This window comes from Pempheris klunzingeri, chromosome 7 (assembly GCF_042242105.1).
Source record: "Pempheris klunzingeri isolate RE-2024b chromosome 7, fPemKlu1.hap1, whole genome shotgun sequence".
NCBI lineage: Eukaryota > Metazoa > Chordata > Actinopteri > Acropomatiformes > Pempheridae > Pempheris > Pempheris klunzingeri.
In genome coordinates this window covers 1,574,386-1,600,184 of record NC_092018.1, presented here as the reverse complement: position 1 = coordinate 1,600,184, position 25,799 = coordinate 1,574,386, and the positions used below count along the sequence as shown (strand labels likewise).

Sequence of the window (25,799 nt, the reverse complement as noted above, 5' to 3'; positions counted from 1 at the left end):
AAAGCTTCTCAGACGTGCACATCAACAGTGGAAGCACACGGGTTTAAATTTCAATATCACCAGGATCTGTATGTCCGGGCGGTGACACGCTTCGGGTGCAACACATTACTCCCGCCTCGTTTTCCCATATTAAGCCTCATCGTTCCTCCACAGTCTGTGTGCAGATGCATCCAGCACACAGGAGCAGCTCCAGCAGCAGATATGAGCCCACAAAAAAAGCTGGAACCTTTTTAGGAACTCAGCGATCTTCCTTTCCAGATCTGCAGGACTCTTAGTAGTTGTTGTTGTTGTTGAAATGCACTAAAAAGGCTTTTTCTATCTGTTCCTGGAACACAGAAACCTTCATAGAGGAATTTTATATAATAATAATAATAATATTTAAATTATTTCTATTCTATTTTACTTACTGGTCTTATTTGCCTCATTTTATGGTTATTCGTCTGTCAAAAAACAATGCTTAGAGAAAAAGATCCACCAAACTCCCTCATGTTTTGGTTTTTATGGAACCCAAAAGACCCTCCAACGCCCTCAGTTGCAGGGAGTGTTTCTGGGAAAAAGCCACATGGTGCCATGTTCTCAGTGGAGGTCGTGCTACACCTAAATCGTTCCAGATGAAAACAGAGTGCCTCCGTGGAGCCGCCCTCTTCAGCTGCTCTCACAACCGTCCCCCCGTCAACACTCTCGGCTACGATGGGGAAAAAAACCCACTGTGAACTTGAGTCAATTCTGGTTGACCTGGGAGTTGGTAGAGGAATGGGGGGGGGGGGGGGAGCCTTGATTTGGAGTATGATGAATCGTCGCACAGCACGCTCAAACGTTCCCCGAGGCCCAGCAGTGAAATTAGCAAGTTTGGCAGGCCAGCGCTGCCCTCTCAGGCAGGCGCTCGGCGAGAGGAGGGCGGGCGCTGCCTCTTTGTCTCAACGGAGAAAAATCTTGGGCGGACTGTTTGTTTGGGGAAGGGGTGTGAACGGAGCACAAGTCCATCAAATCAATTAGAGTCTTAAGCAGAGACGGCCTGGCTTGGCCCGGGCTGAAGGAGCTTGGCCCGATCTTTTGTGAGGGTTATGTGAGTCAGAGTGTTGCCACAGCCAACAGTCATGACTCGTGTACTCACAACACCAGTATGAGCGCGGGGAGGAGGGGTGAAAAGCTTGCATATGGCCAGAGCCAGTGTGTCACATTTGGGCTAGAGTTCACATTGGGCTCAGATGCTCACACCAATGAACTTGTGAGGACTGTCGAGCTGCAGCGCTGCGGTCGCGTTTGAGGGCGATATTTAGCAGCTCAGAGGCGACGGGCAGAACGCCGCGCTGCGTGTACACTGACATCCACTGTTTATGTCCAACTGCATGCGTTTACCCTCCATCTTACCCCCCAACGAGCACTGCAGACGGTGGTAAATACTGGTTTTAATTAAATAAGCATTAATGATGAGAGTTTCCTGAGAAAAACTGGACTTGCAAAACACTTGATGTGAACTATGAGACCAGGAAAAGCAGGATGACTGTGAGATAAATACTTTCTACGAGCGCACGGTTTAAAAAGGGAGAAGAAGAAGAAGAAGAACGTAGCTCTGAAGTGAGCTGTATGAATTATCACACCTGCAGGACGATAGCTTCTGTGATCGATGATTCACTCTGTGATCAAAAACAAGCAGGACTGTAGATGGTTTCCTGTGAACGTACAAAAGCTTTGTGTTTCCATCCCGTGTGCAGAGGTCCTGCTTTACTCCCGTCTGTCTGTCAGTAATCAGACTCGGATCCTTTCCAGATCAACTTCAGACGTTCAAACTTAACGATCTGTGATTTCTCAGGTGATTTTCTCACCTTGACTTTTACAGTTTCAAATATACGCAAATTCATCTGTTCACACTTTCCACTGTGTCGCATTTTCTTTTTCTCTCTTTTTAAAATGTGCAAATCAACAGACAGTCGTTCTGCTATTGGCAAGTGGCTGCAGTTCATGGCCTCGCTGTGCGGCAGTGAGCAGATGTCTGTTTTAGTAGTAAAAAGGAGGCAACTTTTGGGATGTAATAACTGAGATTAGCACATATAAAGAGCTTCTCCTTCCCACAAACTTCAAGTCCAAATCCACATTATTTGGATTTCAGTCGGGTTAATGTACTGTAGGATCATTTATGTGCTCTTTTGGTCTGATTATTCTTTGTTTCACAATTTTCACGTGTTGCATTCAACGCTTCATCGTCAGCGCCCACATGGCACATGATGAGAACTATAGAAAACAACTCTTTTAGCTGTCGCTGTGCTCTGTGGTCTAACGCTGGTTATCCAGGGAGAGACACTGAGATGCTGTACATCACTGATTAAAGCCACGCTGCACCAAAAAATGTGCGACTAACTGGAAAGGCCGGCAGCTCCGGTGCTAGTTAGCTATGACGAGGTGACGTGTCATAATGTTTGAGGCAGTGCTGAAACAATTCCTCAATTTAGATCATCAACAAAAAAAAGAAAAGTGGGGTCAAATGACACAAAAAGGAAGCATTAAGCGTTACCGATCAGTCTGCTGCTGGTCCGTCCTCCACACGAGGAAAAGAACTTCCTGCCACTGCTCTTTTTAATGATTTCCGTCCCTGCAGTAAAACTGATTGCACTGTTTAATTAAGCAGGTTTTCCAGCTCTGCAGTGGGTCAACACGCATCTCAACTTCTGCTGCTGCCATGAGCACAAGTCTGAGTGCGATCTGCATTATGTTAATTTATTTGCATATGCTGGAAACTACAGACATTCACAGTCGCCTGGAGCCTCATCTCAAATACTCAGCGTTAGGTGTAATTATTCAGCAGAGAGGAGCGGCTCCATTCTCCACTGCGCGGCATTAAAAAGGCTAATCTAACTGCTGTTTTCCTAATGGCGAGGTTGGTGGCCATGTAATTCATTACTATGTGCATACTGCAAGTCTCAGAGGATATTTCACCAGGAGGACCCACATATGATGTTACATTCACTGGCCGAGAGCATTTCGTTGCAAGTTTCCAAGTTTTTTGGGGAGTCAAGCTGTACTGTTAGGGTGACATGCATGCTAATCAGCGACGCCTCGTCCTCGTGTCTTTTATTATGCGCTTTTCAACACAGCGTGTCAAGATTATTTCGTTTGAAAGGAAACGCCAGCTGTCATGTTTTATGCATTCGCTTTTCAGTTCAATTCTCTCTTTCATGTTGCCGTTGGAAAATGCAGCTCGACTTGTGCTCCGGCTTTTATATTTTACAGCGTACAGGTTTCATACAGTCGCTGCAGATGCTTCGGCCTTGATCGCACGCCAGCAGACTGGAGTCCACGCCGCGGTGACGGGACGTGACACCGACAGAGCGTCTGGGTGGGACAGTGTTGGGACTTCATCCTCTAACACAAATGCTTTTCTGTGTAAATCAATAATGAAACAATGACGTTCGTGAGAACAACGGTAACAGGATCCAGAGTGACGACAGGTGTCTCTCTGCTCTGATCAGACAGAACACACTGATAAATCAATATATTGACGAGTAGTGGACGTCATTCAGATTCACACACATCGTCAGGTGGAGCCGTCTGTGCTTCACTGGAACAGAAATCTCTTTACAACAGCGGACACAGACGAATAAGGCGGGAAAAATTGATTTTTAAAATCATCACTAATGCCAATATGAGCCAAAACACTTGATTCAGTAACTCTTAACGCTCCTGTAGAAGGCTGGCAGGACTCTTCTTGTGTTTTCTGATTTTAGTTGTAGCTTTACCAATTTTCTATTATCTTATTTAGGAAAAGTTCTTGCAGCAGTGAGAGAGAGCAGAGTGTCTGTGCTGCATTGATATTAGTATTAACCCTTTCATGCACAGAGGTCACTGCAGTGTGCAGCTCTTCAAAAGCTGTTTCCTTCTATATGCATGAGTTTTGATGGCGTAGCTGCACATCAGTCACTACAGTGAAGCTACAGCATCATCTCATCCACTCAGAGTGAAGCCAAGATGGCCGACAGACAGCCAGAAACACCAAGTTGCTCATTTTTTTCTCTTCAAACCTTCAATAAAAAGAAACCCTGGCAGGAAAGAAAAATATGGTGACATCCAGTAACATCTAAGGAGTCATGCAATTGCTAAATTTTGTATTGATTTTATATTGGGAGGAAATTCTGATTAATCACATGTCCACTGAAGTGTACATCATGCATCAGTAGCTAGATTTGAACTACTGGACATGTAAAAATATCTTTATAAAATTTGGGTTGAAAAAAAAAAGTTCAAATCTTGTTTTTCAGCCTGAAGATGAATGAATAAAATTTAAAAAAAATCCTGACTGAGGTTACAATGATTCATGCATGAAAGGGTTAATAACACGTCCTGTTTCTATCATGAGAATATAAACACGTGCAGGTAGACGTTCACACCACCAATTAAATCCAGTTAAATTGTGATCTGACAAGCTTCAGGTCAAAAATCTGTTTTTCATTCAGCAAAACAAACCAAACTGGTCAAAGCATCAGAGTTTGATGCTCAGATCAATAAATATCAGTTTAAAGGAGAAGCTAAAGGCCTGATCAGATATTTACACACACTGTACCGATATAATCACACACTGTGTCACTAGAAGTGTATAAATCCTAAATATGGCAGCAATTCAAACCAAACTCTTCACATTTGCACTGAATTATTTCTTATTTTGGCAACTTTTTTGACTTGGAATCACCCATGTGAATAACTAAAGTGTGTAAAACCACACACACACATCACACCATGACATGATTCCTCTGACAGTCAATAAATGCTCCTGGTGATTATCAGCCAGCCGTCAGGGGGAACTTACATATGAGCAGTCGACATCAGATGTACTGCAGGAGGAAACGGACTCATCAGTCTGAGTGCAGGGCAGCAACTCTCACGTACTCGATCTGTCTAATTGACTCAAATATTCTGCCCTGAAATCCCAACGGCCTCTGGAGCAAAGACCTGCACACACACACACACACACACACACACACACACACACAGAGGCCCCCTGTCCCCTTCGCTTTCTCCTCCATAGCCCCGGCTTCATTAGCAGCGGTTTGCATCATCCCCGGTGAAAACGTCACATGTCATCAGTGGCTCCATTCTTTATCACTTCCTGCGGTATAGACAGTGTAACCTTCAGAAACCTGCTGCCCACAGTTTTACGTCTTAATTAGGAGCACTGTCAGAGGAGCCCAGCGCCCCTCGTCCCGATGTGAACGGACAGAGAGGGATGGAGACGGAGAGGGAGTGTGAAAGACACTGAGGAGGACAAAGTCAGACACGAAGGCAGCAGACAAAGGCGCCGAGAGAGAAGGAAGGAAAAGATGTACAGTGGAGGGGAAGAGGCGGCGGCGGCAGGGGGGGGCGGCAGACGTGGGGGTTTGGAGGGTGAAGAGACGGGAAGTTGTGACAGTTTGCAATAAAAGAGACGAGAGAAAGTAGGTAAAGAATTTAGTGTGAGAGCAAAGTTTCATCACGCAAAATCAGAAATGATGTTCAAGCTGCTGAGGAGTGATGAAGTCCTGATACGATGCTCCTGACTCCTCAAACATTTACATGCTTTTCTCCTAAATCCTTTTTTATTTTATTTACCAAAAGAACTTCTTATATGTTGAATCTCAGACTGGAAACACTTTCTGATTGAACATATTACAGATCTGATTTGGGCTCTGGGTAGTTTTCTCTTGGTGCAACAGGCTCATTTTAGTCGGCGTGTTAAAGTATTAAGGTTTGATTTAAAAGCCACTAAATGAGCTCCAAACACACAATGAATGAAACGCTGGCCGTTTACCATCATGTCCCACTAAATAAAAAGTTTCTAATAAAATGTTTTCAGTTTTTTTTCTGTAAAAAAAACAAAAAAAAAACATTTCTTTTTAAAAAAAGAAGGTAAAGAACAATGAAATTCTTGTCTGGAGTTCCTTCTAAAATATTTCCATGTGGGTTTTGTCAGCAGCAGCCTGCAGGAGAGAGCAGAGAGAGAAAAGAGGAGGATGATTTTCAGAGGAAGACGAGCAGAAGAGAGAGTGGAAGTTGTGTTGGCTACTTGTTCGGCGAGAAAGAGTGAAAATCCGGCTTAGCGGCGAAAACACTGGAGACGCTTGTGTCCTCAGTTTGGGGACAGCTGACGGGTTAACACTATTAAGACTGCAGAGAACACAGGACTGAATGTGCATCTGTGCTCCCAAACAGTGGGATTGATCGGCGCTCGCTGAGACACAGATACACAGACAGACGGACCGCAGAGAAGCAAAGGGACGACTCAGGAACACAGATTCTTTTTGTTTTTTTTCTCTTACTGCACTTCTAGGACGGCCTGATCTTCCTGGGAGTTCGTGAGCAAACACAGCTTCGAGACGAATTACAGTCACATGTGGACGTTTGGGTGAATATCTGCTATTGTGGTCCTACCAAACAGTCGGAGAATTAAACAGTCGGAGAAACAAACAGTGAAGGGAAGCCTGCCGAGGCTGTGCGGCCGTGAAAAAAGCCATTAGAGCACTTAAGCATTAATTATATCTGGATCATCATTACTCAGTGTAATTGAAGGTCAGACAACCTATCAATTGTAAAAGATCACACTGTCATTAAGGTTAATAAGCTGTTTTATAAACTATACTCATTAACATCAGATACATCTATTATAATGATGAACGACATATTGATAAAATAGGAGGGAAAACTGGCGTCTTTGTCTGAGACCCAGAGAACGGCGGCACACAGCCAATCACAGACCAACACTTGATTCTGCACGAAAAAGCCAAAAAAAAACAGTAAAAAAAGAAGTGACAACTACATCTGGAACCCCTTCAAGAGTATTTTCAATTAGCCGCGCTGCAGCGTCGCCAGCTACTGTCACATCTGCATCTTTTCTCTCAATCAATTATGAAACGCTGTGATTTATTCATGGGACACTCAGCCTCCACAGTCGTGGGGCCGCAGGACGGATTCGACCCCACGGAAAGACAGAAACAAAAAGCTTTCAGCGGCAGCTTTAAACAAGACATCTGTTTAAACCTCAAGACGGACAGAGAGACTGTTTTCACTCCATCAGCTGCTCAGTTAACTGCACCACAGTCAGAAAAGTTTGGTCTTCTTTATTTACATCCGACTGGAGACCAGAAGACTTCCAGGCCGATAAAACTCTCTCTTTTACACACAATCAGTGAAAAACCAGTGAATCAAGTGTGGAACAGGAACCCAAATGTCTTCAAACGGCCGTCCAGCCCACGGTGCAGGACCAAAGGGCTCAGGCCATTTGCATGCTCGAGCTAATTAGCATAATTAAGCTCATGTTTAAAAAGCGGCGTTGAAGGAGTTAACGAGCTGGAGCCGGTAATTGGACGAGGAGCGACCCTTTCACAGCCGGTGACGGGGACGCGGCTAATTCACTTAAATGGTCACCGGAGGCCGAAGCAAACAGATGCAATTAGCACGTTGGGGCGGCTTAGTGTTGGAGAAAACATACAGAACAGTGTAGAACAATGAGGAGAAAGAGATCAGCACACGTGGGAGGTGAGCGCAGGAAACATCTGTCAGCTCAGCGGCGGCAACATGGACGCCAAAGTTCAAACGCGTTCGTCTTCACGTGTCTTTAAAGTGACAGCTGGACTTCGAGTCGACGCCGAAACTCTCTCAGCGAACACACTTTATCTACATCTGACTCTCCTGCAGACACATAGATAGAAGAGGCCTCTTGTTTCATGAAGCCAAACACAGACCGGGATAACATAACCCTCACTCGTCAAGGGCCGCATTCCATTTAGGTGAGCCAGCTCCGCTCCAGGACTCTTGTCTTGGTGGGTTAATGTCGTTATTTACAGCATTTACAGCTCTTCCTGCTGAGGAAGCAGAGACAAAACCAGCTTGGACCTAAAGGAGGGGCCACACAGTCTGACTGCACCAAACATCCACACATTATTTAGTTTGGGGCTGAATTGATCATATCGTTGATCATATCGTATCAGCTGCAGAGACACCGAGGAGACAGTTCAGAGCCAAAGAAGACAACATGATGTCGGGGTGAGGGACACAAAGTGAGCGACCTGTAGGAGTTTTATCAGCTGCTGGCTTCAGTGGAGCAACAGGACAACAGAGAGGGAGGGAGGGAGGAAGGAGGGAGGAGGAGGGACGGTCATGAAGACAAGACTCAAACTGATGAATAGAGCCACATTAGTGCCACCTCACTGCTCTATTCAGAGCTGGGGGCTCCGAGGAGGAGAAGTTCAGCCCGTCTCCACTTTGTTTTCTCACCAAAACACATCAGAAAAGCTAATTCCACCTTAAGAAGAGGAGAAATCCAGCTAAAACTACCTCTGGTGAAGGTGCCACGTGGCTCATTCCCATCTTTAATCATACATGCGTCTGTTATCAAACATTTTCCAGCGCATCACGTTACATGCAGCTTCATGCGAGGGCCCTTCACTACATATTAGCCGGCGCCGGCGCCGTGTTACATTTATGTGTAGTAAATATGAGCGGGCTAATTGAATATTCACTGTGAACATATTCCCTACATAACATTACTCCCCGCTTCCACCCTTTTAAAAATTCAAATGGATGGGAGGAGACGAGGGGAGCATTAGAATACATTACTGCATGTATGTGTGATCCACCCCCCCACCTCCCTCCCTCCCTCCCTCCCTCCTCTATATGTCTGTCAGGAGGTGAGCTGAGGAGGAGGAGGGGGAGGAGAAAAGGGGGAGGAGGAGGAGGAGGAGGGCAAAGTGCAGGCGACAGAGCCGGCCTCGGCAAAAGCTGACGTTAACAATAATGTAATTTAATTAAAGCCCAGATCCCAGCGGTCCTCCTCCAACCACCGGCCTTTGATTCTAATAGGTGATGAAGAAAAGGCTCGGCACACGGCGACACCGCCACCGCTCCGACCGGTCTGAGGGGTTCTGGGAAAAAAGGCACCGGCAGGACATCAGTTTAGATTGTATCAGGCAGAGGTGGAGGGGGGAGGGGAGGGGGGGCTGGGGGTGCGAGGGGCAGTGGGTGCAGGTACCAGCCCCAGCCAGCCACCCAAATACAACAAGACCGATCAGCTAATGGAGAGGAAAAGGGGAGACGGTCAGAGATGTGTGTGGGGGGAGGAGGAGGAGGAGGAGGAAGGGGGGAGGAGAGGAGAGGAGAGGAGAGGAGAGGAGAGGAGAGGAGAGGAGAGGAGAGGAGAGGAGAGGAGAGGAGAGGAGAGGAGAGGAGAGGAGAGGTCCAAAAAACAAGTTCAAGAACAACAAAAATACTTCTGGAGCGTTTAAAGCTGCACCCAAAGTGGATTTCACCCACAATGAGATTTAAAGAATGGGGGAGGAGGGAAGGGGGGAGAAAAACAAGAGCTAATCCAAGAGTGAGGGAGGAGAGATCAGAGTCAGAGACTTCACATGCAGATAAACGACGTTAAATCTGGACGGATATTAAAAAAGCTGCTTGTTTTCATGTGGTGTTTTTTTTTTTTGCTTGAGAAACTGATTTGCTTTGTTGTTTTTCTGTTGTTGTTGTTGGACGTCCGTCTTTCTAACATTCTAATAATTAAAAAAAACAAAAATAGAGTCTGAAAAACACTTAGAGCCTCATAAACACACGTGTATATATATATTTATATGTATTTATATGTATTTATATGTATACAGACAGGAAAAACAAGTGCAAATTAACTTTCAAATCAGTTTGAATTAGATCTGACAACATTTAGATGAAGCTTCTTAAACCCACAGACTGATCTTCCTCCCACATTAGGTGACTCTTCAGTTTTCTCCCCCGACCAGCCGCCACCGACAACAATTAGCTTCCTTTTATTGAACCACACACACACACATGGGGAGGGTCCCCTCATTGGTAATCCCGTTACCACCAGGTCCCGGCCTGGACGTGCCGTGTGGGGGCACGGACGAGGAGGGGAGGAAGGAGCAGAGAGGAGGAGGAGGAGGAGGGAGGAGGAGGAGGGGGGGATTAACATGGCGGTCATTATCAAATTTACAACCAGTCATACAGACATCTGCCCTACTTTTCCTCTGTTAATGTAAAAAGAACTAATCTGGTTAAGAGAGCACGGGCGCGCCTCATAAATCGGCGGCGCTCTCCGCCGTAGTTAAAGCTGTCACTTCTCTTGTGGGGGGAGCGGCGGCTGAATGGAGCTGTCAGCTGGCTACTTGTTAGGGCTAACAAGGCCGTCCACTGATAGGACTAATGAGGCCCAGGGCTCGCCGCTAACCCGCTCAGTGTGTGTGTGTGTGTGTGTGTGTGTGTGTGTGCTATATAATGTACAAAGAGCTCCAAGGTGCAAGAGAACACACATCAATCCTGATTATTAGGGACAAACGGAAAAGAAAAAACAACCAAACAAAATGCTCAGAAGAAGAAGAAGAGGCTCAGCACATACTGAAAGTGTCAACAAGAGGTTTTATTCCTCTAAGAAAAGGTGGCGGATCTCACCACCGGCACAGAGTTTCACTTGTTTTAAGAAGGAATAAGACTTTCAAACATCTAAAATACTGGAGACTGAACGAGTTTTTCATAATCTGGAACACGTGGCTTTAAACAAAGAGCCAAAAAACAAGAAGCTGAGATGAAATATTCTGATGACCGACCGTTCATTTCTTACTTTGTCGAGCACTAAACATCACGACGTAACCTGCTGATGCTAAACACAAGCACGCTCACAATTAGAACAAGTCACCACCTTTTAAAATAGGTCCGGCTGAAGGAGAGACTCCTGAAGACTTTTACAGACACGTCGCTTGTCTCCAGATGAAAAAAGGATGAAGAGCAGCAGATAATCCACTAAAAACAAGACAAAGTCGGTTCTGAATCTAAATATCAGATTAGAATAATAGAAGATGCAGAACATGGAGAGAATCCAGTCGTCTGAATTCTCCACAACGGGTTCTTTAAAGGATTTAAACTCAGGACCAATGAGACAAAGCGGCGCCAAGGAGAAACTCCAGGAGAGAAACATCTGGAGGATTTTCCTCTACAGCTGCAGACAGCTGATGAGGATTTACTGACACCGGCGACATTATCGATTATCGCTCTGATTACATGTGGATTCCCTCAGTGATCCCTGATCACTTCTCTGTGAGGGATAAAAGTGGACTGATGCAAAGACGCAGATGTTTTATTATCTGTTGAAATAAATGACGCTGCTCCTGTTCTTAGAGGAACAAATACATATTCACATATATCTATATATCTATATTTATAGATTCAATCTGAAACGGGCCTGTAAAGACGCCTCGTCCTCTCCGCCATGACTCCTTCTAGCTGTTTGACAGCATCGATAAGAGGGATCGATCGGCTCTGAGGGACACGACCCCTGCAGGTGTCCCTTATATTTTCAGGGGTGTCTGCTTATCGACTATGTTGTAAAACCCACACGAGACGTCCGCAGAACGACAAAGACGCCAAGAACCACTAAATAAACGCCCCCCCCTCCCCTCAGCGTGAGGAGAGGAACATAAGATGGGGGCTGGGAGTTGAACGTGGAGCATTAGTAACGTCTGATTGGTGTTTGGAGCTTTGTTTTTCCAGCGCAGCCTCGTCTCCTCGAACCAACGCTTCATTATTTGTGACGCTCTTGTTTAATTCCAATTACCCCTGTTAATTAGGAAATCTCATGCTCTCTGATCTGGGGCTTCGTTTCAACTTAATGTCATTTGCCAGGTTGTTTACTTTCCATTAAAGCCTTTTATTGTGAAATTAAGTGTTGCATTTGTTTCGCTGAGGTGACGGTAAACACCCTGACTGATGTCGGCGTGCACAGGTCCTCCCGCGTGCATTACATTAGCCTGTGTTTATTTTGCATTAGTGCTGCTGTTAACTCTTTCTTGAGGCATATATTAGCACCACATTAGCATATTGTCTTATCAGACGTTTAGGTACCAAATTATTCCTCTCAGCGGCTGTGGGGAGAGCGACACGCGGCCTTCTGCGACGCCGACAACCTTCAAGGATGCGTCATCCCTTGGCTCTTCTCTCTTCTAACACCGAACAATACAGTTTGACGGCTTTTATTAGCTTCTAGAAAGATGTTCTCACCATATTCAGTGTGGCATTGTAATGCGACAGGATAAAAGCAGCAAGCGGAGAGCGTGAAAGGGACGAGTACGCGTGCATCTGTTTACGGGTTTTTCAAACAGTGCCGAGCAAATGTTTGCTGCGCTTTACATGCTGAGATCAAGGGACAGAGGAGGCAAAGACAGAAGCTGCTCAACACGTCCGGCCTGCTGAATGGATCTCCCTGCTGAGCATCCTTTCTCATCTGTTTCTGGAGATTTCGCGGCCGTGGCAGCTACTTCCCCTCCTGAAGAGGTCACTCTGCGTCTCTCAGGCTTTAATCAGCCGGTCTGCCCGTCTTAGAGAAGCAGCCTCTCTCTGTCTTGGATGGTTTCCATGTGACCAGCCTGCCCAGTACAGTACAGCACATACTGATACACCAGTACAACCCGTATGGCTGCCAGTTTACTGCTGATCCTATGGCGTGGCTGCAGGCCCATATTTAAATCTGCATTTAAATCCGTATCAGTGGCGGAGAGCGTTGGGTTTATCCACCGCTGATATGACGACTAACTAGCAGACACATTTCCTAGAACCCCTGCTTCTACAATCTAAATCATCTCTCTAGTTCTTTAAAGGACTTTTGCTTGTAGAAATATGAGAATCTTGATATGTGGTTGACTACTTTATATCTCAGAGGAGAACTCCATCTTTAAAACTGGGCCCTTTCGGCATATTTGGGTTCAAAATGACTGGTAGCTGCAGTAAAAGTGTTTGTTTCAGCCACTGACAGGCTCAGATTGTTGTTCTAAGTTATGGAAAGGATCCCTACAGAGAGAAAGAGCTCTGTAAAACAGACCACATCGTTGTTCTACCGCTGCCTTCATCAATTAGTTTATTTGTGTGTGTGATTTTTCAGCCATTAAACGTTAAGATGAACCTCCTTCTTTCTACTGAGTCGCTGGTTTTAGTTAACGCCTGCATGGGTACAATACTTTTAGATGAAATGCAAAGAAAGTTTCAGGTCTTTACAACTTTAAGTTACCATTTATTACCATGACTTTGACTTTATTGTGTGGTTTTTGTGCAGCGTCAGCTAGTTTGAGAGCTGCTTCCCTGTCTGGAGAAGACACGTGTTTATTTCATGACTTTCCAGAAGTCAGAAACCAAAGTCTGCCTTGATGGTGTAATGATAGTCATGTAAAGAACACGTGTTTAATGGTTTGTACCGGCATTACTCCCAAAAGACTGCATTTCCCATAATCCTCCTCGGCCTTTGTTACAAAAGTGATCAAAGCTTTTCCCTGTAGCTTTCCTGAAGATGACAAACATATTGGATATTATTTTTTTCCCATCCATCTGCCGCTGACAGAAACTCGGAGAGAAACTTGAGCTTCATTTGCGTCGGACGAACATTTCCCACAAAATGCTACCCGGTGGCTCACGGTGTAAAAACGCAGCGTAGAGGCCGGAGAGCGGCTGCCAATCCTCCGAGACACAGTCCTGTTTGTTTACAGCGATTATGCTCGCGTCTCAGAATCAGTGTGGTGATCACTGCTGACTTACTGATGTGAAAATGGAGCACGGAGCACCTTTCAGTCAAACACTGGAACTAAAAAGCAAATATTTAGCTGCAGTTTCCAGCCTAATGTTTCACTTGGCTCTATTTCCATGCAAACAGTCACCTCGCGGCCCCTCACGGCATCCTAATTGAGCCCTGAGAAAGCAGGCGAGCTGCTGAGGAGGGAGAAAACAAACCCAAGCATGTACTGCTGTGACCTCCAAGGACAGCTCTGCCGTGCCACGCCGTGCCACGCCGTGCCAGGCTACACCAGGCAAGCAGACTGTCACCTCTACCCTCGGTGGCCCTCGGCTTATGCCAGCCTTGTCCTCGTTTTTTTTTTTTAACACCTCCCTTTTCCATCCGTGTCTCCCTCTCTCTCTCTCTCTCCTCCCTCCGTCTGACGGGACTCTTCCAGAGCAGCTCTGTGAGTCCCTCTGCTCACAGTCACTTAATTAAACGCTCCCACGGCACCGTCTACGACGGGACCGACGGCTGGTAAATTAAGACGCTGTCACAGAGGCCGCCGAGCGCTGGCAGGGTGAAGGAAAGATAAACCAGCTGAGGAAAGGGAGGAGGAGGAGGAGGAGGAGGAAAAGACAGGAGCAGCCTCACGTCTTCTTCATCTGTGCAGGGGGAAAATCTAGTCCAGTCTGCAGCTGCAGCAGTTAACTACTAAATAAATCATCTGCTATTTGGACAATCGATTCATCGTTTGAGTCTTTTTTTTAAGAAGTAAATTCTCAAAATTCTGGTTTCTTTTCTCCTCTGTGACAATAAATTAAATATCAAAACAGCACATCAGAGGACGACAGACCAAACAACTAACCAGTGAACTGAGGAAGTTATCGACAGAATAACATCACGACAGTGAAAATAGCCGTTGGCTGCAGCGTCTCTGCATCACCTGTGACTTTGGAAGAGAACTGATTGCATGATGTCGCCTGGGATGGACGAGCTGAGACGAGAGAGCTGAGAGCTACAGAGAGAGGTGGAGGGAAGGTGGAGGGAAGGTGGAGGGAAGATGGAGGGAAGATGGAGGGAAGATGGAGGGTTGTGTTAAAAAGACGTTTAAGATCTTGATGCTTAGGGTTTGCAACTAGCACCTCCATCATCAGGACTGAAGAAGGAACTGTCCCCCCCCCCCCTCCCCCATGAAAGAAATGTCCAAACTGTCTGTTGTAAACTCCGTCAGATAAAACCATTAAGCTCCACACTCACTCAGCCCACTCGTCCCCCTGGTGAGGAGCAGATGAGAGAAGAGGAACAAATGGGAGTCCAACTGGAAATCCACACAGACTGAGAGGAGCCCCCCCCGCCCCCCCCCCGTAGGAGGACACAGACGGTTCAATGTATGGTGATGCATCATTCATTGCACACCTTGTTTGGACGTTTTGTGGACAGCTGCTTTTAGAAAATAATACCTAGAGTGTGAAGGCGAGGGTGGGGGGGGGGGGGTGAATGAGAAAAAAAGAAATGCACACACACACACACACACCGCCTCTTCACAAAGAGCCTGAGCGAGCACCAGAATAAGGCCATCCTCCCTCCCTCCCTCCCTCCCTCCCTCCCCCCCTGCCACCTTCCTCTACCTGCTGTCCCCAGCCGATCCCGGCAAAACTTGGCGGCAGATGTTGCTGTGCTAAGTTGGCTCTGAAGTGCCTCCCCGGCTCCCCGGTCTCACCGACAACACAGTCAAACCACATTAGATCTCTGTATTTGTGCCTGGGGCAAGTTCGGCACCGCAGCTGTGTCCACCCCCGCTCTACCTTTGGTGTTGAAGGCCCTCGGGCGCTAAATGTGAGACCACAAAAAAAAAAAAAAAGAGAGAAAGAAAGAAAGAAAAAAAAACTGTTTCACTCTCATTTTCTGTCTCTCTGTCTCTCTTCTGCATCTGCTGACAATCCAGCAGTCTGGCTCCGGGCGGCAGCACTGAGGGAGGGATGGGGGGGCGAGGACGGGAGCTCAGCAAGGAGACGGGGGGAGGAGAGGGGGTGAGGGGGTGGCACGGACACCCGGGTCCCCGTGCTGAACAGATGTCTGCGACAACCTGCTTCCTTACACCTGTACGAGTGCTCGTAACCCCGTGGATGCAGCCCGCTGAAAGATTCATGACCCTGGAGGTTTCCTGTCCCCCATCAAAGACCGGCGCCCCCCCCTCCCCTTCTCCCTCGCTCCCTGCTGCCTCCCCTCCCTCCCTCCTCTGCTCCTCTCCTCTCCTCCACGCCGCTCGCCGTGCCATCTACACCTAACCTCCCCGCGGACACTTCTGACTCCCCCTCTCTTTGATCAAGTCGGGTTTATCTGTTCGGCCCAATATCACACGCAGGAGTCGCCGAGGGGAGGGCCGGCCGGACGAGGCCGACGGCAGCCAGCCGCTCCACCAGAGCTCCCGGAGACACGGAGGAGAGTCAGGGCGGAGCAGAGGGAGCAACTAAAGGAGCCAGAAGTGGAGAATAAAGTCCAAATGTTGAGAACGAAGTCAAATTTTCACTTTAAGAAATGAATGAATCAGGAGGAAGATTTGTTTTGTTTCTCAAGAATAAAGTTGAACTTTCAGTATTAGAGCCAGAAGTAGTAAATCCAAAGATATTTCTTTTTTTTCTGCATTTTCAAAATGTTGAAATGTTGAGAATAATGCTGAAATACCGTCTCTGAATCAAAATCTAAATGTTGAGAATGAAGTCAACTCCTCTGGTCCATCAAATCAGGTTTTTCTTCTAAATATGTGAGTTTATAATCTCAGAGGAAAGTTCAAACTGTCAGTTTTCACAGCTTTAAAACCAACAAAACTCACTTCATGATAAATCCCTCCTGTTCACGCTGCGTTTCCGCTGCTCTGCTAAGACGTAGCTTCAAACACAGGCGCCCCCCCTGCTCCTCTCCCTCCTCTGTCCGCCGTCTACAGTCTTGATCAAAGACTTGAAAGTGGACTTTGTCGGCATGTGAATGAGGGGAGCCAGCCTTCCTTCCACGTCCCCCTCCATCCTACCAGCTTTGACACCACAGCTTTGCTCACCGGTGGCCTTCACTCGCTGCTTTCCGCTCTTCCAAGCGCTTCGCTCGGAGCGGCTCGGCTGACCTCCTGCGTGGGAACATCTATCATCTTTTCCACAGTGGGAGCTGCGGCCGTGATGTTTCCACACTTCTGTCCTCTACTGCTTTAAACTCAGACAGGTGGATGAACACCGGGGCGGGGGAGCTGTTGTCATTTCAACATGAAAACGGCGGACTGCAGGATAATATGCAAGTGTGGTCGTCTAATGAAAGCCCTCATAACACACAACACCTCCAGCACCAGCACCAGGACCAGGACCAGGACCAGCACCAGCACCAGGACCAGGACCAGCACCAGGACCAGGACCAGGACCAGCACCAGCACCAGGACCAGGACCAGCACCAGGACCAGCACCAGCACCAGGCCGTTCAACAAGCGTTTTAAACATTATTTAAGTTTCACGGGCAGCGAACACGGCTGCTACAGGAGACAGTCGGGTTTGAGACAGACAGGAAGGACAAAAGTCTTAATCTGATGATTTGTGGGTCAACAGACTACGATTTCTGGACAATATTTGACTACAAGTGAAAACACAGAGAGTTCAGAGCCAAACAGCTGACGGCTGACACTCATTTTTAATCCCAATACAAGGGAAGTTATTGATGAAGATAGTAACTGATGATAAGAACACAGACGGAGGACGTCCTCATGAGATGGGCGCCTTCAGAGAACACTGACAGCCCGAACGAATAAACAAATAAATGGAGTCACCGTTGTGCTCAAAACAGGAAGTGTTGTCATAGTAACGGGCCTGCGCCATATAAGGAGAGGTCCTGCAACACTTTTGTGGCTCTTGCATCACAACCAGTTGTTATTAAGTCATTTGTTGGAAAATAAAATATGATGTAGTGGAACTTCCTGCAGCTCTCTGTGGGGACGAGCCCCCCCACCCCCCCCACCCCACCGTGATGTCCTGACTGGGAGCTGGCAGCCTCACAGCGGCCCCCCCCGCCTGCAGAGCTGCAAACGTTATTCCACTTGAGACATTTCCAGCCTGACATCATCCTGCGAGCCATTAAAGGACTCTTATGGTTTCCTGTTCTGAAGATGTGTGTTGGGGTGGGGGGGGGGTTACACTGGCTACTACTGTAAAAAAGTTTAGGAGTAATTTCATAAGAGACCAATGAAGACCTGGTTGAGGGCCAGGAGGTGAAGCCTAAACGCTGCAGCGCTGTACAAACTGTGCACACTGGCTCTGATCTATGCTTTTCACTTTGAGATTAGGCGTCTATCTCAGCGCCAGCAGCAGATGGGGAGGATTAACTGCTGCCTCAGGACGCTAAGAACGTATCGAAAACATCTGGTTAACTCTGACTCGGTGGCGGTTTGTGAGCAGCGCGCTGTCCTAACCGCCTGTGGGGGTGTCGGCTTTCAGAGTGTCGGTTTGTGGGGACGAGCCGCTTCCTCTTCTCCGACGGAGGCTGAGAAGAGTCCAGAGCGTGACCATATTAGGTCGTCCCTGTCACGCTTCCTTCACTGAGCCTTTGCAGCTGCAGCTCACATCGGCCCCCGTTAGCTAACAACAACCACACATGCTAAAGCCGGCAGTTTCCTCCGAGAGGCAGAGCGCACACTGGTGCACCTCCACAGCTGGAACTCAATACTGCAATAACACAATGAGTTCTTAACTGTAGATTTGGTGACTCAAAAGATTCAGAGGGATAAAAACACTCATTATGGGGATGAAGGATTTTAGAACAAGTCCAAGAAGGACATCTGTGATTACAATAAACTCCTCCCTCAGGCTGCAGGTAGCTAAAAACCCAACACAACACTCTGACTGACTGTATCCTACACACACACACACACACACACACACACCCGTCAGTAAAACACCCACGCACACTTCACTGTTTAGTCAAACCTGCGTGTCTCTGCATATTTTCTTCATCCTCCGTATGGTTGGTATTTCAGGCCGGTCTGTAAATATGTTTGCCACTGGGAGCAAAAGTGACAGGAGCTGGAAACAGCTCAGGTTTCTTTTCCCTGACTCACCTTTTCTGCAGATGTGGGTCGCATGAGGGAAACTCGGTCGTATTGCCGTCGCAGCAGAGCCCACAAAGCGTCCAGACGACCCTGATGAGAGAGGAGAACTTTAAGCTTCAGGAGATTTCAACCACATCTAACAGTCTTTATTGAGCTGGACTTCAATGGAGTTAGCTCCGGTCCTGGATTTTATGGCTTGTGCCCCATTTGTACATAATTTGGTGTTGCAACGTGATCCTTTAGGGCAACTGCACCTGATCACAGTAGGTCCACTAAAAGAGCTTGTTTGATCCACTGACAGGCTCAGAGTGTTATTCTAAGTGTGTGACAGCATCATGGAAAGGATCCCTACAGAGAGAGACCTGGAAGATCCTTTTGGTTTAACCACAAACAGCACACACACCAGACTACATTCACTAAAACAGGGATTTTAGCTCACAGGACACAGGAGCTGCTGCTCTGCTGCTGCCTCGATCTGTTTGTTCGTGTTATTGTGTGCTACACAAATATTGTGCTGGATCGAAACAAACCCTTTAAAACATCAAAGTTGCACAGTAACAGGCAGCAGTAGACCTGCAGCCCCTGTGAGCTGCAAAGTAAAATGACTGTTTTTATCAATGGAGTCTGGTGGCTTTGAAAAGTTTTTGTACACACTATTCATTTCAAACAAAAATTAACGTAATTTGATGAACAAAGACCAAGAGAGGCTCTTAAAAGCTTTAAAGAGCTATTAAGACCTTTCACCTTTGATGATTGTGTGACATAATGTATGAAACACCGTTAGTTAGGGGGGAGAGAGCTGCAGCGCTCACCTTGATGGGAGTGTACCACTTGGTCTCCTGGCGGTAGGAGGGGGCCGGCTTCGGGGTGGGACGTCTGATCATCGGCTCCTCTGTCTCCTCCGGTATGGACACTATGGCGTTCTTGGCTTTCTCCAGCCTGGCTCCCTCCTCGGTCGAGCCCTTCTCCCCCCAGCGCACCTGGACAGGTAACACCACACACACACACACACACAGCAGCACCATCGGAGACATTAAAACATTAAATTACACTCGTGCTGAAACCGTCAGTCCAGTTATTGATTGGCTGAGTGCAGGTCTGGAGATCACTTGAACCTTTTCTGCATTAGTCCCAAAAACACACAACTTATTGATGAGAAGTCAAACTGATATTCACTGATATCTTTAGTACTTCAGTCATATTAACCAACTGAAGTACTGAGGTCTGACCCCCTGAACACATTAATAAGAAGTTAATCCTCTTTTTGTCTCTTTGATATCATTGAAAAATAAGGAAAACCGCTCAGAGCTGAACTTTTCTGACATTTTATAAGCCAAATTAAACAGGTGCTACAGCAAATTACTGTAGGAAACACACTTTTACTACCTGATTATGGGTAAAATCCAATCCTACACTTCCCATAATGCAACTTGCTGTGTATATTTTCATTACTGCCACAACCCAAGTTTGTTAAAGTCTCCAATAATAAGTGTTTATCAGGTGATCGTAAGCACTGGGTGCCCAAACATTTTCATGGACAAAACTTTTGCACAACTATTGAAGGACCCACAATTAAATGTCCATGTGAAGTGAGGGGGTGTCTGTGAATCAATACCAGACTAAATCACACAGAACACACTGTACAAATATTACTATAAAAGACAAGAAGCAGTAAAAACTATTCTAAAGAGTCGCGACCCTACGTAGGGATTGATTTTGGATGAATACGACGACGACAAGAGGAGAGTTGGACAACTATCACTATATATGCAGAGGAAAATGAGAACATGTTGTCTGCTTTGATTAACAAGCACATTTACATGCAGTATAATACGATATTGTGCATGTGTGAGCGTGTGAATGTAGGCCTCTGTGTCAGTTAAGCTGTCCTGCTTTTTAATTGAATTCATCACATCTGTTGCAAGGAGGAGATAAAAAAAAATCCACCGTCACATGAATGGGGAGAGGTGATTAATTAGCGACACAGTTTTCAAGCTGTAGGTTAAGCCGTGACAATATAGAACAGCTTTTCAGAATCATCTCTGGGATCCATCCCTGGCCTGCCGCACCAAGAAAAGAGAGGCTGCGATGAATAAAAGATTCGCTGTCACCTCGGCCCGCTCAACGCCCGTTTGAAATATTGGCAGCGGCAAAGCGGCGGAGGTGGTTTTCTCAGCGTGACGTCTCAAACGTGGAAGCAGAGGAGAGAGCGGGTTGATCTTAACAAGCACCTCGTCCTCCATCTGCTGGGGGAAGCGTCAGAAGTGGAGACGCCGCCTGTCGATGAGAATCAACCTGCTGCAGGAAGAAGAGAGCGGCGGGACACTCTCACGGGGAAAAAGTCAAGAGGTAGGAGCTCCCCGAGGATGCTGGGAAATCCCTGCAATGCCACTAACTTCCTCGAGGCTGAGAAGCGGTAGGGGGTACGACAGCGAGGGGAGGGGGGGAGGGAGCTCGCCTTTAAACCTGGATTCCCTTCGGAGGAGGCGATAACAAAGAGGCTGCCGAGGTTTGGGAGTGGAGCAGGGGGGGAGGAGGTGGAGAGGAGAGGTGGGTGAGGCGGATGTGTCACGTTGACAGCAGCACTCAGTCCTTCATCCTGGAGATGACTTGATCCAATCAGGCCCTGACGGCCAAGGACGAGATGGCAGGGCCTGTCACGTCGGAGGCATCAGAGGAGTGACGAGGACGGCGGCCCGGCCGGTCACTCACTCGGTCGGTCGGCCGCTCCCTCCTCCCTCCTCCCTCCTCCCTCCTCCCGTGGAACTCCACAAACTTGTAGCTTCGGAGCAAACACCGAGCGTCAGCAGGTTTCTCCAAACACGATGCCGGCTTACAGGAGAGCAGCTGTCAGACACACATCACGTGCTGCTGCTGTCGGGGGTTTTATCTTTGGAGGGTTTCACCTCTTTTTGCTTTCATTCACACTGAGACCACTTCACTGAGACGTCCCGCTCCTGAACGTAACATGTTAGAGGATGATAGTTAGACTCTGACCTCCATGCGTTTGATCCCTCCCGCTCCTCTTCCTCCATAGTAGGAGGCGTCCACAGTCGGCCATTTCTTCTTGGGCAGCTGCTCCGGCTCCTTAAAAACACACACGGGCATCATATTCACATACAGCAGAAACACGTACTGCAGCTGGAGCCTTCCCTCCTGTAAACTACTCCATCTATCAGCTCCACTGTGTTGACCAGAGGAAGGCAGCGCAGGCCTCATCGGTGCGTTAACGCACTTTAGCTCAACAGGAAAAAGGCTCATTCACGTCATTTGTTCAGGAAGGAAGAGACACTTGTTTCTACGTGGCTCAGGGAAGTTCAAGGACTTCATCATTTCAATAATTAGCTGATTTCCTCAAGTCATTCCCTTCTGTATTTTTAATTCTCTGCAGATTAATCCCGTCTGGCAGAAGGAGCCCGTATCAAAGACCTAAATCTGTTTGTGCATGTTGTGAAGTCATTAAAACACAACAAATCATCTTAAATCCCTCAGTGTAACACGAGCAGCAGCTTCTCACAGGTTCTCTGAAGGAGCAAACGGGAAAGATGCTTCTTTATCTTCTTTCACAGTGACTGCAAACATCTCCAAACACGTCTGGGAGGCTCAGCATAGCTAGCTTAGCATAAAACCCCTGGCTCTGTCCACCTCCACCTCCAGCTCGCTAATTCATCCATAAATCCTTGTTTCTTTTACATGTGGACACAAACAGAAATGTAATGCTAAGCTAAGCTAATCACCTCCTCGACACTTGGTATCAAACTCTTGGACAGAAACCCGATCCCCCCATTCCTCAAACTGTTTAAAGTCACGTCCAGTGTTTGCTCTGTGGTTTGTATTTTCATCCACAGCTCTGTAACAGAACACATCATTTGAATTCCCTGGCATCAGTATAAATATTCTGGTGTTGTGACAACTCTGCAGTGATGTACTCACAGGTGGCGGTGGACGGGAAGGTGGAGGAGGTGGCGGCGGGTCTTTGATGACCTGGATAAACAGAAAAGGCAAAAAGAGCGTCAGCACAAAGTCCATCAGGGGACGACGCACACAGACACACACGCTCAAAGCTTGTCAAGACGGGCGCAGACGAGGCTGACGGAGGTGATTCGTGACAGGTGACTGAGTCAAACAGAGACGTCCCCGAGCTCGTCGCACGGCGGAGATGCTGCCGCCGCCGCCACTGCTGCTGCTGCTGCTGCTGCCAGGCTGCTTTGTAACCGCAACTGGCACCCCGTCGCCCCGCTGACTACTGATTACAAGGATCCTGCTTGTAAACCAACATCAGGGGCCCCCCGTGCAAAATAAAGGAAAGCTGAAAATCAACTTGTTGACAGGGGAGTCTTTGGGGCGAGCGCCGCTGCCCGTTTAGCTCTTAATTAATTGGATGGGGTTCAGCGCTCCAAGAAATCCCCCCCAATCATAAAGTCCTAAGGAGTTAATTAGCTCCAATGAGATAGAGAGGAGGCGGCTGGGGCGCAGCTCCAAGCCCCGTCTGCGTGGAAGATGAGTGGCACACACAGAAAAGAGATAAAACACACACACACACGCCTCAGAGTGACCGGCCCGGCGGCATTGTTCATGACAACACCGGATGACACGGCACCTGAGGAGCAGGTTGTCCACAATGTGATTCCACTCAAGGACAAGATGCCTCCACCGGGTTTTTCAGATGTGCATCGCCAAGCAAAGAGCAGCCTGACAGTGACATTTGTCAGGTGTCAGTCAGACGCTTCACATACTGATGTCCAACTTTTTAGTGCAGGATCGCCGAAGAGGCCGCTGCCACTCACTCCGCCTGTTCTTCTGTTTCAGGAGGTGTAAGTCATCTTCTGGTCCGGTCCTCAGAGAGTTCATTATTCAGACTATCAGTGCGTTAAAGGGCCTCGAACACGGTCTTCCTCTGACTCTGTGATCTTGTGTTGATGTTTGTATCTTTATTTTTCATGCTTTAACTTTCTTCTTTTGTGTGATGATGACAATTAAGTATCATCATCATCATCATCATCATTTAGCTAGACATAATAACACACATTGTGTTTCCAACTTCACAAATGTGAGGATTTGCACCTTTTCTCTGTCTGATATCAGCGTAAACTGAATATATTTGGGTTTTGGACTCTTTGGTGGACGTGCGATGGACGTTTTTCACTATTCTTTTAACATTTATCCAAGATGAAATGATCTATATTTCAAAATGTGTTCTTGTTTATTCTTATTTATTACCATCTAAATGAGGTTATGTATTTATTTGGGTTCGACGTGACTGTACTGGTCATCTGTGGGGGAGCAGGGGGAGGGACGGGGATTAAACTGGAATTATTTCATATGTTAATTCTGTGATTTATGAACTGCAAAAATCCAATAAACAGCAGTTTAGAAAAAAAGATTACATGATAGTGGAAATGAGGTTTAGTCCCCCTCAGACTGCTTCCTGTTCGCCCACATGAGACGAGGCCTCGTTCTGCCGTCGTCCTCTTGCACAACAGTGGACATCAGCGCCGCAGCCGGCCCATAAATACCACACATATAATTACACCGAGGACATATCTCAACTGGAGGCACGCTGCAAAGTGGACGGCCGACCTTTGTCCATTAGTCGTCAAACACAGACACTTCGCTGCCGTCACTGGTTGTGCATTTACTAAATTGGTTCTGGAGGAGAAAAAAGCAATGTAATTATGGCATATCATAGATCCTAACAGCTGTTTCATTCACTGTTAAGCGCAGGGATACCATCACGCTCCCCGCATACTGTTGTCATTAGAATAATGAAAAATAATCAATTAGGGTTAATTAATTTGATTTGACACACAACTGGCTGCAACCAAATCCAGTGAAGGTCTCCGGTAGCCTCTCCATACGCTGATTAACATCATTTCAGCCACACCTTACGTTGACAGGATTATCTCTTTTTATTAAGTAATTATGCAGCAGATTTCCTGGACATATTGTGGGATAAATAAAGCATTATACAAATGACGGGGCTTTGCTGCTCTTTCCCAGCTACCTGATGGACAGATGTGAAGAGGACGTGGCGCCATAATTAAAAACTAAACCACACAGGATACTTAGCAGCCTGACATCAGCCCCAGCGGCTCGCCACTGCAGCCACCACACCGGAGGGAGGGAGGGAGGGAGGAGAGAGGGTGGGATGTGACCAATCAGAGGCGCTCTGGGCACCGTCCCCATATGGCTGTCTCCGTAACCGTCCAACTGGACACCATAATCCGTCCGTTCCCAACCTCAAGCTAAAACCGTGTTGCGTCAAGCTGTTTCGGGAGGCTGATCGTGACGGATCAGCGGCAGGTAGCATATTTGGAAACGTAAAAATAATTTGTGCTTTTAGCAAATTCACCTGTTTGTAAAGAATAAAAATGATTCAAAAGGGGGGAAAGAAACCAAAGAAGATAAAAGTTCTGCATCGGAGAGCAACGCTGACAACTTCTAACATGAAATAATCAGAGATTATTAACATATTAAGCACCAACTGAGTCAGAAATGTGTCCAAAAGTGCATCCAATTCAGCAGGGGATCGTTTGTAATTTGGAGAAACTGGCAACGTCATTTGAAAAAAACCGCATCTCCGAGCCTGAATCCTGTGATTTGAACTAAAGGCTACGCCACTCTGACTTTAATTTCCAAACAAATCATAAACAAAGAAATTACCACTCCACAGCTTGTATGACCTCTCTGCTGGCATCAGTCCATGTGGGAGAGAGGCAGGGAGAGAGAGGGATTGTGGGAAAGAGGGAGTGTGTGTGTGTGTGTGTGTGTGTGTGCATGGCCTCATCCCGACTGCTGAAACCTGGCAGACTGGGGGTTTAAATATTAACAAGCCACACATGGCCCTCCTCTTCTGCCGCGTCCCTCGATGGAAGGCAACAGCAGCTCTCTCCACCAAGACAAACACGTCCGCGGCCAGACATGCTGCAGGGGGTTTACATTTTAATGCCTTTGTTGGTTTTCCAAAATATGCTTCCATCTCATCCTGGATGGGCTCCCTTCAGGTCCACAAAGCCAGGTGACGTCTATCAGTTAAGGGCCGGTGCGGGTGAGCGGGAGCGGAGGTGTGTGTGTGTGTGTGGGGGGGGGGTGTTGGTTGGTTGGCGGCGATGGAGGGTAAATTTGCCTTTATCAGATCTCCGTGAAAAAAAAAAAGCAGAGACAGAGAAAAAGAGCAGGGTGCACCATCTGTAGCCCCTCTCCCGTAGCCCCAAA

At 47.2% G+C, this 25,799-nt stretch overlaps 1 protein-coding gene across 1 annotated transcript in view; it reads right to left on the bottom strand.

Moving 5' to 3' along the window:
* The window catches only part of antxr2a (ANTXR cell adhesion molecule 2a), a 79,535-nt gene that overhangs the window by 20,198 nt on the left and 33,538 nt on the right, over window positions 1-25,799 (bottom strand). The window contains exons 13-16 of the mRNA XM_070834400.1: window positions 22,518-22,568; window positions 21,582-21,671; window positions 19,397-19,564; window positions 18,594-18,674 (exon numbers count right to left, since the gene is read on the bottom strand). Coding sequence (XP_070690501.1) covers window positions 18,594-18,674; window positions 19,397-19,564; window positions 21,582-21,671; window positions 22,518-22,568 — 390 coding nt within the window. The remainder of the gene's footprint in view (window positions 1-18,593; window positions 18,675-19,396; window positions 19,565-21,581; window positions 21,672-22,517; window positions 22,569-25,799) is intronic.